The following is a 15,875-nucleotide window of genomic DNA, read 5'->3' on the forward strand; positions in this document are numbered from 1 at the left end:
TTAACTGAAAAATCTACTGTAAACCTTCTCTTTGGGGAGAATTCCCCCCCCTCCTGCTGTGCATACCTGTGAAAGGGAAACACGTTTCTCCTGAGGGCATTTGTGTGGGATATAGCCTGTTGCCCCATCTGAAATAGATGGAGTTTTGGGAACTCTAGCATTGCTATATGGAAAGAAGAGTAGCTTGTGTCTAGATGCTCTACTTTTAACATTTAGTAGCATTCTTCTATGTCTTGGTGGATTTGTCTGCTGCATGTTCGTCACAGTGGCAATCGGTGTTGAAGGGAAGTGGGAAAGAAGTTAGATATTTTCTAGAAGAACTCTCATTTTGTGTGTACATATCCACTGAGCTTCCAGAGGAATCAGGCTTGGGTTTTCACTCCTGGAAACACAGAACTGACACTATGCAGGCAGAAGAGATCTGGCTCATTTTGCTAGTTGTGTGTTTGGTATGTCCTTTCTAATTTTTGCATAGTTGACTGCAGAAACAGATGTTTTGTTTTAATTAGTGTAGTGCTTTGCATAGTCTTAAAGCAAATAGTAAAGTAGCTGTGTAGCTGTGAATGCTTTTATATAATTTGTGATTGTCTTTCTGGAGAATTTCTTCAGAATTATGAAATATATCAAAATAAGAATTGAATTTATTTTTTCTGTCAGCTGTCTTTGGCTAAAAACAAACTGTTTGACTGTTCTTATCCAACTCTGAAGATAAACTTGCTTTCTCATAATACATTTGGTTTTTGTATCTTTCTTTTCTTCTTGAATCCTTTAAAAGAACAGAAATTGAACTAATGGTAGAAAATTTTGAGTTCCATAGAAGTGGCAAAGATGGCAACTCCATTAGAGTGAGTAGGGTTATTTACAGATGTCAGATCAGTCTGCAGAGAATAAACACCAATAAAACAATTCTATTTGTTATGGGATAGATAACAACCTGTACTGCTGTGGTAAGAGTCATTTCTACTAGTGCAGATGAGAATGTTTTGGATGTACAACTAATAATGTGAGTGAAGTAGGAGCCATGTTGTTGTGTCATTTCACTTTCTATATAGAGATTGTGTTCTGATCTTCGTTGATTTTAAGATTATTTCTGATGAGTCCTCTCTTCATACTTCACTTTTGCGTGAAAAGTAGGCTGCTATTTTAGGTATGTGGCAACTCCATATAGAGTGATATGAGAATGCTGACATATCAGGGTAAGGTTTGTAGATTAAAGGTGGTCAAAGGTTCCCTATGGCACTTTGAATCTAGGCATGGAATTTTTTCAGCTTGTTCAGAGAGCTGACTTTTTATTTAGGTTTCTGTGGCATGTGACTAATATCTTTCACTGCATAGGTCTCTTCTGCAAAGTAGTCAAGTTCCTGGCAGACAAAATTTAACAAAACAATTTTTCTCATATGCAGAGGTGTTGAGGAAGCAGATGTGCTTTATGCTTTGGATCTTAACTCTTGGCATCCTATTGGTGTTGGCTAGGTCATGATGTGTTGTTTAAAAATTGATTAAGCTGACAAGATTTGTTGTTTTATAAGGGTAGCATTGCCCTTGGGACAGATGGAAAAACATACTTGCATAGTCTCTATTTCTAACAGTCTCTGTTTCTCTGAGAGTCTCTAAGGTTTGCAGAGAAAGATGAAGTAAATAGTAATTTCATAGTGTGTTTTTACTGAAGAGGAAAACTAGTATAGTGTTTTTAAAAGTATGTAAATGATGGTAAAGTAAATGTTCACACTTAAAAATTTCCCCTGAAGTGAGGTATTTATTCAAGTGGGAACTTTTTCTTGGGCTTATTTACAGAAATCGGATTTTAAAAAAATATATTAATTTTAAAAAAATCGTTTACAGTGGAGACCAATTAGATTGTGTGTGCAGAGAGAAAATGGATAGCCCAAGGAAATTATCAGATGACTAATATTTTCAAAGACTGTTCAAATTTTTTTTTAGTCTTTTTGTAATAGGAAAATAGCAGCAATAATCCAATATTCAGCTGTTTGACAGGGAGAAGCAAAACTTGTTACTGCAAAGTAATGAAGAGCGAGAAGCCGAGGCATGCTGCATAAAACTGTGGCTATACAAAAGTGAAACAAGTTTTTTTTTAACTTACTGCTTTTTTTTCCTCTTTGAAATCTGTACTAATTAACATCAAAAAGAATAAATTTTTTTACCATTTTAGAGATGTGAATTTCTTCTAAGGAACCAACATTTTTATTTGAAATTTCCTGGTTTAGTTTTATTGTTCATACTGATGGTCTGTTTCCTTCCTCCCATGCAGTGAGAGTCCATTTTGGATCTGTGAAAACAATCTTCACATTATCCTCTGGATCAGAGCTTGTTTAGAGGGCTCTGGGGTTGTCTTTTGTTCCTAGCAGCAAATTGCTCAAGACCTGAGGGGCAAGCAGAGAGGCTGTGACTACAGTCACTGTGCTCTTCATTCCTTGCCATTTATACCAACATCATGCATTGATTTAACTCCGTCTTTGGAATGGGGACAGACGTTGGCTTCCTGATGTGTAGGACCAATGTGTATAGCCAATCCAAGAAAACGACCTTTTGTTTGATACTTGGGTTCACTTAATTCAGCTGGGACTTAGAACATCTACTGGCACAGTCCTCAACATCATCAAAGCTTTGCAGTATGTCTCCTGACAGCAAAGCCACAGAGATTTTCCTCCTTTGGCAATGGGAAATCTGAGTTATTGTCTGAAATAGACATTAAAAAAAAAAAAGCTAGGTTTTTTTTTTTACCTGTTGGTTACTCAGATCTTTGAAAATAATTTTATACTTAACTATTTGCTTATGCTTTCTTCAGTAAAAGATGGTGCCTCAAAATCACACTAAGCAAGTATACCTGGAGTTTTGTCATTGTAACTTGGTGCCATTTTAGATGAGAAGAATGTTCTGTAATTACTTTATCTTTAAAATTTGTTAAGAGATCAGCTATAAGTTTTGTTGCCCATTTTTTAATAATATAAGTGTTAATATAATAGTACACAGCATTACCTCACCAGGTCAAACCATTGACTTTAATTAGGAGGGAACCTCTGGAAATCTCTGGTGATAAGGAGAGGAGAAATTGCATGTTCTTTAATGTACTTTGTGTTGATTTGAGTAATCTTTAAAAGTTGTCAGTCATGAGAGAAAAAGATCCTCCCTGTGGCACTAATTGTATTTTCATATACGAATTATGGTAATGACTGAAGAGCTGTAATTTTATTATCCATATCTCTGCATTTTATAGCAGTGTGTAATTAATAGCTGACATTTAAACCCTATACTGAGGGCTGCTGATTTGAATGTTGGTACTGTGTATTAGAGCAGTAAGGGAGGAACAACTCTGCAGTCACCTTAGCTGATCGGTCTTTCTGTCTTGGCATCCTTATATACTGGCCCATCCTGGAAATCCGGTGCCCCCAGAAATAAGGGTTGTTCTGATGTCTAGTTCTATTTGATTCATAGTTAACGTGTACCTGTCTAATAAGACCTCTACTAAACTGTGTCTTAGGACCAGTAAAGCATTTTAGCACTTAATCTAGCAAGAGCTTTTAACAGTACAGACAGAAGTAAAATATAGCTGCTAAGATTTAAACTCCTACCTCAGGCAGAAGAAGTGGAGGGATGGGGAGCATATTACCTGAACTAGTCTTTGGATTGGGATCTAATGCAAAAGCTAGATTATTCGTCACCCTTCTGGTACTAATCCATGTTTATACAATGTGACAAACACCTGCACTGTGTCAAGAATGTTTACTTGGATAACTTCATAACTATTAAAATGCTGGATAGAGAACACTTGCTTAATTTCCAAGATGTACCAGATTGTATAATCTTTGTGTGTAACAATTATGTCTGGTGGTAGAAGTAATATTTTAAAGTTTTCCTTCATTGACTTTTAAAAAAAAATATTTATCACAGATAAATTGGTATAGAAGATACTAGAGTATTTTTATTACTAAAATAAAACTGTGCATGGAAGCAGAGAAAAGATAGCAGTTCATTTATATTAGTAGAATGATGAGATGAATGGAAGAAATCTGTAATCTGTCTCTTGTAAATTGACACCCATTTTCTGTTCCAGAAGTTATCCTGGGATGGCCTGGGCCCAAGTCACAGTCCACAGAGCAACTGAAAAATGGTGCCCTCAGCTCCTTATCATCTGCTAGTGCCAACATTACATGGGCTATAGTACCATCTGCAGCCCAGGATGGACAAGCACTACAGCCAAATACAGAGGTAAGCATGCTGGGTCTCTATAAGCCATTTTTGTTGTATCTCAGACTTTACATTGGTCATATACAAACCATATATGATGGTGGATGCTTTTATTTATTACTTATTATAGTTTTTATTTATAGTACCCTATTTGTTTAAAACTAGTTGTAAAAATGCTAAGTTTCATGCAAAAGTGCACTCTAAAAACTAGAAAAATACTTTGACAATATTGCTGTGTGCTTTTGCCTCTCTGAGGTACTTGGGACAGAGACAGTGGACTATGGCAAGCATCCAATCTCTTCTCTAGTTGTAAAAGCATTTAACAAACTGTTGCTAAACATTTCTGTCTTCTGGTGACAGAAACAACTGTTTTTTTATGGTGGTTTGAGGTAGACAGGAGGCACTAGGACCACAACATTTGCTTGCTATTTGTTCCATGTTGCTGCTTGCTCTTGGGTGTCTCTTGAGTACAGCTGAGTATTCTCTGAGTTGAAAAACAATATTGTTTTCTGACTCCTTTTCCTGTTAAGTGATGATGGGCAGAACTTGTCCACACCATCCTGCACTAGCCTGTTGATTTGTGCTTTTGTGGCATTTGCTTGGTAAAGGGCGATTCTGAAGCATCAACTCTTTGAGGAGGCTCACAGCTGCGTGTCAGGCATCTCATGCACTGAAAGTCTCTCACCATGCCAAACCTTCTCCAGCTTCTACTGTCTGCTTCGGTTACCGGTACAGCCCACCAGGAAAACACTTCACTCTCAGACCCCACAGATTGTAGGGCACCTGGAGCACATGAGACCTGGAGAACTGAGAAGAAGTTTTTGAGAGAGCTGAAGAAACCCTTTTCTACTAGTGAATGTTATTTGGCAATTGGAATGGCTTGAATTAAATTATATCACCTTTAACAAAAATATGTAATGGCTGGGGACATCAATAAAGCTGTTTGTTTTTCCAGTTCTTTCGTAGTATCTTGAATTGAATATAGTTTAAAAAATCTAAGGCTAAATGAGGTGGTTTTTTTTTTTTTAATGTTACTTATTACTTTCTCCTTTTCCAGGTCTGTCCTTAGAAAGTACTTTCAAATTCTGTTACTCCTAGTGTCCATTAATCACAATGTTTAAATTACCTTTAATTGCTTTTTATTAGGAAGTTGTGTAATTTCTTTTCTAGATAAGCCAGATGCAGTTCTTAGTGTGTTTTTAAGAGGCTATTTAAGAATATTGTTTTGAGAGTTACTGCTTTACTCACTAATACAGTGCTGCTTGTTTCATTAGTTTTTAGATGTTTTTATTCTTGACCACCTGGTAAAGCCAAATGGGATGTGGAAGCATGGGTTTTGCAGCAAGAACATAAAGAGCAGCAGCTGATTTAACTCATCTCAGGGTATCATTTTGCGATTGAATTTAGCCATTTATGACTTATTTTAAATTACAGGTTTTTTAAAAGTCCAGTCTCCTCCCCTTCACTTGCTGATGAGAGGTACCAAGTTGTGCTTGTGGCTTGAGGTACTGCTTTGCTCATGGGACTCGTGATTTATTGAGAAGGGAATACCCTTGAAGAGATGGATATAAGCAAGGGAGCATAGCACTGTTTGTAATACAGAATCCTCAGCACTTTCTGGGCAGTCTTCCTGAAATCAACAGCCTGGATTTGGAAGCCCTGGGGCACTAGCACTTAAAAAAAAAGAAAAAAGAAGGAAAAAAACAACAAAAAAAGATAATAAATAGGACTTCACTTATAAAAAAGCTCAACTGAAGATGATGTTTTTGTCAGAAGCAGTTAAGTGGAAGTTTAGGGATTGGTGGAACAACAAGAAGCAGCTGGACTCCTAATTTTTATTACGGTAGTACAGTTTATTAAGCAGAAATTTGGCTTTGCCCCAAGAAGGTGACCTGAATCAGGATTCAGGAAGCTTTTTCCAACCTGGAGTCTTCCCTTCCACTGAGTCCTTGCGTGCTTCTTGTTGTCTGAGATCGATACTGTTGGCTTGCAATTTGAAGTGCTCTTTTAAACGTAGCTGATGCATTTTTCAGTTGTGTTAATTTTGGTCAAGATATCAGTGCCCCATTGTAAGGCTGAAGCACAAAACCTGATTTGTGGAAGAGGTGAACAGTTACATCTAACACAAGTTGGAGATTTTGTGTTTTCATATTCATCTTCAGATCAAGCAAGTTGTCATGCCCTGTTACAGAGGCTACACATCTCAGCTGCTGCGGTCCGATCTTTTTCTGGGAGAGGAGGTGAAGTTTTCCTAGAGTGTTGCAGATTCTGTCCAGCTGTCTAAGCTGAGCAAAGTGTTGAACTAGAAGCTACAGCTTCATGTTGTTGTGGCTAGAAATAGTGGGAGAACAGGCCTTGAAGAAGAGAAAAATCTTTTGAGCAACTGTGGCAATTTGACCCACAGTGGGACCATGTGGTCCTGCACTCACTCCCCCCACCCGGTGAGATGTGATGGGAGACACAACAAAGGGGGCACAGGATTAGGAATGAAGGACAGGGACGGCTCACTCACCAGTGATGGTCACGGGCAAAACAGACTCAACTTGAGGAAGAAAAATCAATTTAATTTGTTGCCATTCATCTAAGTAATGCAATGAGACATAACAACCACATCTTACAACACCTTCCCCCCACCCCTCCCTTCTTCCTGGGCTCAAATCACTTTGCTCCCCATTTCTCCACTTTCCCTGCCAGTGGCACAGGGGGCAGGGAATGGGGGTTCAGTCAGTTCACCTTCTGCTGCTCTTCCTGGTATGAAAGTCCAGGAACAAGACACGGACCTCTTTGGGCTCAACTCCCAGCTCTGGCATGGGGACACCCACGGGCTGCTGTTCACCATCCGGTGAACTGGGTGTGGCTCTCTGTCTTTTCCTCTGGCAACGAAGCTCTCTCTGTGTCTGACTGTTTTTTATTTTGGCCGATGGTTGTATTTTGTTAGGTCAACGGCCTCTCCTCCAGGTTCACCCCCACCTTCTTCTTTTCAGGACAGTCCTTCCCCTCACCAATATGGATTCCAGAGGCGTTTCTCTAGTGCTCATTGGCCCAGCCTGGGCTTGGGAGGTCTCTGGCTTGGAGCCAGGGGAGCTTTTTCCCCTCACAAGGTGGCCCTTCCCCCCACTACCAAAAAAAAGGTGGCTTTCCCCCCCTGCCAACCCAACACAGCAACAGAGCTGTTACCCTGCTAAGGATGCTGAGCTAGTTATCACGCAGGAGGTGGTATCCACCACCCCCCAAAGTTATCAAAGGTGTTTGACATAACACACTTTACAATTCTGTGTGCAGGATTTAAGCATATTTTGCAATATATTCTGGCCTGTTGTGGGTCCAAGGCAGGAGCCCAGGTTTGGCATTGAGTAGCCAGTTAATTTTCAAAAATACAAAAGCACTGACTGGGCCAATTACTTAGTACGTGTCATTATGTATAAAAACAACAGCAAATCGTCACACTCCACTTGTTTTGTAATCCAGATACATTGTTAATAACTGGTGGCATCAGCAGAGAATGAGGAAATGCATCTAGGTGACATTGACAAACTTCTGACACTGGAGACCCTTGATTTCTTCTGTTTAAAGGTAGCTTCTTTTAGATGTAGAAGAAAAGAGGAATCCACAACTGTCATTCAAATGAAGCTTATTTCTTTTAATTATTTTCTTTTAAAAAACCCCAGATGAGGCCCTGGATGATCCTCATTTCTGAAGAAGTTGGTAGTGTATTAATGGGTCTCAGTTTTCAAAATATACCTGCAAAAGAAGTGAGCCTTGCTTTGCAAAAGTTAACAGAGTGCTGGTTCCTCTGTCAGTGCTATCAAAATTAATTCCAGTTTCTTCTTGGACTGGACCTAGAATTTTATTTTTAAAAAATCTGTACTGTTTTATTATATAACCTCTGTCTCTTAGTCAGAAGCCCATACCCCAAAGGGATGGCAGAGAGCTTTTTGGCTAACGCTCAGCGTTATATAGTAGAGGTACTGACCAAACAAATTGTGAATTGACCTGTAGTCTGAAATAGAAAAAGCCATCAAATTACTACCCCTGAGGAACAACCGACTCAGCTGCTTGTATTATAGAATGTTATTTATAAGGAGAAGATAATTTTAGGTACATGGATCAGCAGTGATTTTAAAAAGAAACAGAGATGTTTGTTATGTTGGGGGGGAGCTGACAGCTGAGGAATCTTTCCTGTACAGCAGGCTGCCAGTGGCAGCGGTTTCCAAGTGGCTGAATGTGTTTAGTGATAGCTGTGTTAATTCTCAGCAAGCATATAGACACTCTGCAGCAGTGCATTAAGCTACATCATTAACAAACCAATGACTTGTTCTCTGCCGTGTTTTTTATGTGTTTACGAAGAAGCATGGATCTTCATAATTCTCCTCTGGAATAACAAGGCTCACCTGATGCAGTTTTCTTTGAATACTTAAGCATTCTTGAGGGATATAGTAAGTTCTGGAGTTGAGTTTTGATGCCATAGATAACTAAAGTAAAACCTTCCTTTTGGTCTGTCACACTGTCAGGGTTTCGGGAAGGCAGAGTTTCTCCCCTGGTGAAATAATGTAGCAGCTGAAGATTCTTCTCTTTAGATAATGTGTTGGTGTTGACTTGCTTCCAAATGCGGGGATAACATTTGAGATACTGCTTAAGCTAGTTCAGAAAATACAAGATTTTGTGGCAGAGATTATTTTCTTGTGTATTCCTTGCCTATTTTAGCATGTCCTTTCTTGTTGCTGCTGTTTTGTCTTTCCAGATGACTTTTCTTTTAGGGTTGTGATATAGGACACCATGAAGTTAAAGCCTGTTACCTTTACTGGAAGAAGTAACGCCTGACAGTGAAATGCCGGATCAAGCACCTTTGTCTTATTTTTCTTACCTTTTTTTTTTTTTTTTCTTTTTTGTATAAGCCTCCAAGTTTTAGTTAGTTTCCTTCTTTGGACTTTTGTTGGTCCACCTGAAACATCAGGTGGAAGCAGGGATAAGGGCTGAGCTGAACAAAACTAGTTTCCATCTGATGTGAGTTGATGTGAAATACTTTTGTGCAATCTCTAGTGAACCACTTTGGACTTCTTGGTGTAATCTATGTTGTTATTTCAAGGTATTATTTAGAGTTTTTCCTCTTAAAGCAGATCAGGACAAATCTGGTATGGAATATGTGAGAATACACTCTTCAGAGCTGAGACATGAACTTGGTCTTTGTCCAGTCTGCAGTAAACGGAATCCTGCTTCCTTCATTTAAAGGTTTATAATTTTGAAATTCCTTTCAAGAAATTCGTAAATTGATTAGTTTTAAAATATTGAGTCTCATAGTAAATTCAGCTGTAATAAACTTGGTGCCTAAGTAGAATAAAGGTGTGAATCACTTCCATGTGTAAGCTACTGTTCCAGTTCAACTAATTGTCATTTTGGGTGCCAGAATTCCCCTTCTGAGCTGACAAAATGTCACTGCAGGCCAAATGCTTCCCTTGGCAGCCAAATACAAATGGGAAACAGGCTGTTCTTATGCGGGACCTGAGAAGGAAAGAATAATTTTCTTCTATCATAGAATCACAGAATGGTTTGGGTTGGAAGGGACCTTGAAGATCATCTAGTTCCAACCCCCCTGCCATCAGCAGGGACACCTTCCACTAGATCAGGTTGCTCAAAGCCTCATCCAGCCTGGCCTTGAACACTTCCAGGGAGGGGGCATCAACAACTTCCTTGGGCAATCTGTTCCAGTGTCTGACCACCCTCACAGTGAAGAACTTCTTCCTAATATCTAATCTAAACATCCTCTCTTCCAGTTTAAAGCCATTTCCCCTTGTTTTGTCATTAACTGTCCTTATGAAAAGTCCCTCCCCAGCTTTCTTGTAGCCCCTTCAGGTACTGGAAGGCTGCTATAAGATCTCCCCAGAGCCTTCTCTTCTCCAGGCTGAACAGTCCCAACGCTCTCAGTTATCTAACAGCTTAACTAAGAATTATTACAAAAATCATGCTGTAGCTACATCTGCAGTTTAGTTCTCTTCACGTGATTTTTATGCCTTAAAATGCCATGCCAGCTGATTCTTTCCATCCTGTGGATCTGGTACATATGCAGTTGCTCTGCTTTCCTGTCTCTAATTTTCCCCTGCTTGTGTGCATGAGGAACTGTACACAGGCTCCATATTGAAGTGTCTTTTTAATAGCATTGAAGTTTCGGCTCTGTAGGATTGAGGCTTTAGCTCTGATTATCTAACTGCTAAACCAGGTTTTAATTGTGGTAGTGATTGCAAGAGCAGTCAAGTCCAGGTCATTAAAGATATTTCAGTCCCCTTGATCATCTGAACCTTGATGTTTTCAACTCTAAGAAGGAACTGCGCTATTTATGGGAGGTACTGAATTGTTCTTAATTTTAAAAGTTTGTGGTTTTGTCCAGTCTCTTCAGGTGATAGTCACTTTCAAGCTAAAGTTGTTTTCTGTCTGTGAGTTAGTATACATCCTAATATGATACTTCATCCTTCACAGAGTATGTAATAGCCTTTAGAGCTGTGTAGTTAGAGATGCTAAGAAATAATTTTAAAAACACTCCTGCAATTTTAGAAGCTAAGCTAGATACAAGGAATTATTTCTAATTTAGCATGACCTTTTCTTTAGATATGTGTCTCAGCAGACTCGGCCAGGACTGTGGAATATTTGCTGGTGTAAATTGTTCCTAATGTTTCCTAGTTCCTTTTTGTACTTTACATAAATCTGTGTAATCAATGTTGGGAGATCAGCTTAGCCATGAACATACAGTGCTAGCCACAAGTGCAGTAATGGAAAGAGAACAGATCAGGGTGGGAAAGTAACATTTGCAGTATTACAGAGAGTCCCTTTTTACTGTTCAGTACAGACATTACAGGATTCCTGAACGTGCTCTGCTTTTTGCTTTCTGCATGATTAAGTACTTTTTCAGCTGAAGAGCACAGTAAATGGCCTGTAATGACTTGGATAGCTAAATTAATCTCTAGGCAAAGATGGTACCAGTTAATCCATTCACTAACAGACCATCTAAAAAATGAAATCTGAGATAATCAATTGAAGGTATATTTAAGGATAATCAAGGGAAGGTATATTTAAGGATTAAATGTACAATTACACTAAAAGTAGAATTAAAGGACCCTAAGCCTGATACGGGAGCACTGACAATGACTAAGATAATCTAGCTAATTTTGACTTTGTTTTTTTTGATAGCTTTCTGGAATAGTTACTCTGTGTCAGCAAACAACCTCTAGTAAAACTGTTTACACAAATAATTAATAAAAGTTTAGCTCCAGCCAAAGCCATTTCATTTTGTTAAGTCACTCCCACCTCCAAAATGCATGTATTCCAGCTGCTAGCTATATAGTGTGTTTGCAATAATAGTCTACTTAAAACAAAAATATGAAGCTTTGATACAAAATTTGCATCTAATTTGAATAAACATGAGGCTTTGATTTATGTGGTCTTCCATAATTACTAGTGACATTCAGTGAAAACTAATCATTGGAATATGAGGAACTCAGGTTCTGTTGCAGTAAGGCTTAAAAATTGAGTTAAAATGGATCAATTGCTTACTCTGTTCATTATAAAACTTGTGCCCTCTGCAAAACGAACTCTGAAGCCAATGCTAATTTTATTTCAAGATTGTACACTAGTTGATTTGTTGTGTGCTGATTGATTGCCTTTGTGCTGTCAGTTTTACTTCTTAGTATGTTTATATATGTGAGTTCAGCAATACTGCCCATTAGTAAGCTTCCCTGTTTCATTAAGACTGTCAATAACTGAGCTAGACTTTTGTAAGCTGGGCTGAACTCTTCTACAATGAATATTTGTCTCAGGTTGGAATTGCTTTATCTTGCTTAGTGAAGCGTTATCCAAAGTGGCTTCAGCTGTTCCATCTGGTCTTACTAGGAAAAAATAAGGTTTTCTGCTTGTAGTGATAAATTCTAGTGATTCTTTATTTGAAAAGCATGGAATGTGGAAACAGCTGGGATGAAAGTATTGAATTATAAAACTTTGTCTCAGAGGAGGAGTTGGAAGGAGAAGATGAGAGGCAGGACTCTTCTATATTATAGTGTAGAGAAACAGCACAGTTGTCTTCACAGTCTGAGATGGACCAAGCAATTCATCAGCCTGAGAGCAAATCTGAGAAGCTTTTCAAGTACAGAGTTCCACTGTCCTCAAGAAGGTAGTTGTATAAAAGATGGCAATCTTCTAGGCTCAATTTGTTTCACATATATATGAAATATTCTGGTAAGATTTACTTTTCTTTTTAAAGACTTGTGCCTGTCTTTTTTTTAAAAAAAAATAAATATTATTTTGTGTGTGTGTGTGGCAGCAACGGGAATGTGTATAGGGGATGGGACAAGAAATTGCAGAAAGAGTCAAGATGGTTTAATGAACATGTTGCCTTGAAGAAAGATTGTTAATACTGCTTATATTAGCATGTCTTTACCATTTCTCTCCTCTTATAAATATGCTGGGATGTGATATTGCATACAAAAACAGCACTGCAAGAACTGGATTTACATATAGATTAGTATTGCAAGACCAGCTGATTGTAAAGGTTAAATTTGTAGTTGTCCATCTTTTTGTGCCCCCTTGGCATTTGTGAATGCTATATTGTTGATTAATGTTGTAGCATTTTTCTGCCATAAATTTCCTTAGCTGGCATACAAAGCGCCATAAGAGATGAGAATTGCAGCTGGCTGCATGACTTCTGCAGGTCTGTTAATTCCTAACTTTCAGTTACTGGGATTTGCAGGCAGAATCCTTATGGAATCACAGGTTGGAAAGGACCTCCAGAGGTCCTGCAGCTCAACACTGCTCAAAGCAGAGCTAATCATGTCAGCTTGCTCAGGGTTGTGTCCACCTCCAACAGTGGAGGTCCCACAGTCTCTGCACAAACTGTTGCAGTTTCTCTGGGGATTTTACCAGTGGGAGCAAAACTCCATGTGAGTATGATGCCGTTCCTTATCTGTGTGCTCTACTGTCTGGTGGGCAACTAAAATCGCCTGCTGAATCCCTTACCAAAAAGTGTTTGTCTTTCCCTTATTTGTGGGAGTATGAGGCAAGTTGCTCCCAGTTCTTCAGGTTTCTCCCCAAGAGTCTCATTCTAGAGAGATTCCCTTTTAACACAGGGGATATCTAGAGAGTGTAGCCACCTGCCATGCTTCTTCATGATTAGTCTCTTGTCACCAACCTGCTGCTCAGTGCAGTCTTCTGTCTTTAGCTTCCCAAAAGTTATAAGCATGTAACTTTCAGACTCCTCACAATCTCTCAAGTCCTGCCTGGCCTGTGATGGGAATCTCTCGTGATGCACTGTGTGGTTTCTAAGCTTGTAAATTCTGAGTAACTTACTTTGGATAGTGTCAGATGCTGCATTTATAGCTATCTTGCTTCTAAAACATTTGATTCTCAAACCAAAACTGAGTATCTTTCAGGAAATTGTTATTCGCTAGTATCTGTATTGCATTAGGAATAGGTTTTCTTAAAATTGTTGATGATATGGTACTGTATTTCTCATGGTTTTAGGTTAACATAGAATTTACTCTTGTGATTTATGCTAGCATTCAAGGTTTTTTGCTTCAATTTAGGACAAGTCCATGGGGCTTTTCCCTTTGCACATTTTTTTTGTAGTCTCATGTTGCTGTTCCTTTATGATGATACCAGTGATGAAAAATATTTATTCCCAGTTCTTACTGAATTTATGCAATGCTGCAAAGTCCTCTTGTGTTTTAGGATTCTGATTAAACAGTGTTGTATTTCAGTCGCCCTCATTTCATGAAGGATGCTCACAGGAAGTGTGGACTGGTCCTGGTTCTTAATCTTTTCCTGTGGAATCTGTGCTTGGGAATTAGCTGCTTTTCCTCAGCAGGCTGAAAAAGGGTTTAGGTTTATGAAAATCAGAATTTGCAAGAGGAGTTGTCTTAAGAAGATGATGTGAACATTTAGGGGGAAAGTTGTTCAACAAACATTATTTGGTACATAACAGGATTACAGTGCTGTAGGTAACCCATATGAGGATGGCTGTTTAAAAGGATGTTAAGTCACTGATTGATTCTTTATTCTTAAACATAATCCCTTTCATGGTTAGTTTCTAATATTTTTCTAAAGGCTTACACAGGCTAAACTGCAAAATAAACATAGATGCCCTTTGTTTCATGTTGCATGCATTTTTTCCTATTCTTTAAACAACAAACTAACCCTTTTTCTTCTTAAATCTCTTATGTTATCTGGTCCTCATCACTGCTATATTGTAGTATTTACCTCTAAATGTGGTCACAGGTCAGAGTTAAACACATCTGCAGTGTGGGAAACGGAAGCTTTCTGAGCTTGTTCTTTAAGGGTGAAAAGACTTCTGTTCCTGGAGATACTACTGCAAAACATTAACAAAAAAGCAGTAGTAAAGCTCTCAATAGTGAATGTCTGGATAATGCGCTTGCTTCCAGATCCCTGGCAGATTGGTTCTGTTGGGAAGGAGAAAGATTGCAGACCTATTCGTCATCTAAGATACAGATTTTGTGATTATTTTCTTTGCTTGCATCATCTGTATGTCAGCCTGCCTGTATTTATGAAGTCTTAGTATCAAGATGCGTTTCTGCTTTGCTTGCTTGCCTTGCAGTGAAGAAAGGATCTCCTAAAGAGAGCTAGGTATTACTTGATTCAGTAGATGACTCTGCTATTATGTGTTGTATCCAATTAATCTTGTGTGATAGATTGCTCACATTGCCACACTTTGATCCTTGCACTTGTACCTAGCTGGAAAGGTTTTCTGAACATCCACTGTATTTACCATATTAAATTAAAAACCACAAACAACAAACCACTATATTTATCTGTGTATATATATATATATATATCCCCATACGCAAAAAAAAAAGATGTTTTAATTGCTGATAGTCGTCTTCTGAAGAATTTTATTTTCCCTGGAGACCTGGATTACCAAACTCAAATAACAAATTTGGTAGGAAATGAATTTCTGGGCACTTCATAAACATTCTTTCTTGATGCAGGCTTTTTCTATCAAATATTCCATGGTTTGTCGATTGGACAAGATTGTATGTAGATGACAGTAGCAAAGCAAAAAGAAAGGGATGTTTTTGCTTGCCACAGTGGTGGTGTGTATAAGCTCTACTGTGCTCACTTTTTAATTGCAAAATCTTTCTCATTTGATTGTCATCCTCTGTTATTTGCTTTGATATTTTAAAAGTTATCTACTTTAATTTTGGTTCATGGTTGTTATGTCTAAGTTACAATGTTTGAATGCTAGGAAAAGCGTGACTGTGGTTGTATGTGTTTTGGGGTTTTGAGGGGGATGGGTTCCCCCTTGAGGTGGTAGACTTTTTGCATGTTAATACTATGGCAAAAATTTTCCCAGCTATTAAAGCAACAGCTACTGACAAAGATGGTAGAGGAGACAGCTCGTAGGAAATACTCAGAGTAAATGAAGGAAATCAGCTGACCTGATCCACCTTTTTTGCTACCTTTAAGAGACCCTTTTCAAGATGAAATTGAAATGTATGGGCTGTAATAAGTTTTGCTTTCTAAATTATCCATTTAAGCTCTGCTTTGGTTCTGAGCTCACTAAGTCTCTTTTTTAAAAAAAAGCAAGCCTTGAACACTGGGAAGCTCTAAGTCTCTTTGAAAGTCACTGGAACTTTGGTATCCAGGTGCCCACATTACAGTGGGTGTATAGGATG

At 38.5% G+C, this 15,875-nt stretch overlaps 1 protein-coding gene across 1 annotated transcript in view; it reads left to right on the top strand.

The window, feature by feature from the left end:
- Positions 1-4,072: 4,072 nt before the first annotated feature.
- OSBPL10 (oxysterol binding protein like 10) overlaps positions 4,073-15,875 on the top strand; it is a gene marked incomplete at its 5' end in the record, with an annotated part of 39,139 nt that continues 27,336 nt past the window's right edge. Inside the window, one exon of the mRNA XM_010175666.1 lies at positions 4,073-4,227. Coding sequence (XP_010173968.1) covers positions 4,073-4,227 — 155 coding nt within the window. The remainder of the gene's footprint in view (positions 4,228-15,875) is intronic.

This window comes from Antrostomus carolinensis, unplaced genomic scaffold (assembly GCF_000700745.2).
Source record: "Antrostomus carolinensis isolate BGI_N321 unplaced genomic scaffold, ASM70074v2 scaffold609, whole genome shotgun sequence".
NCBI lineage: Eukaryota > Metazoa > Chordata > Aves > Caprimulgiformes > Caprimulgidae > Antrostomus > Antrostomus carolinensis.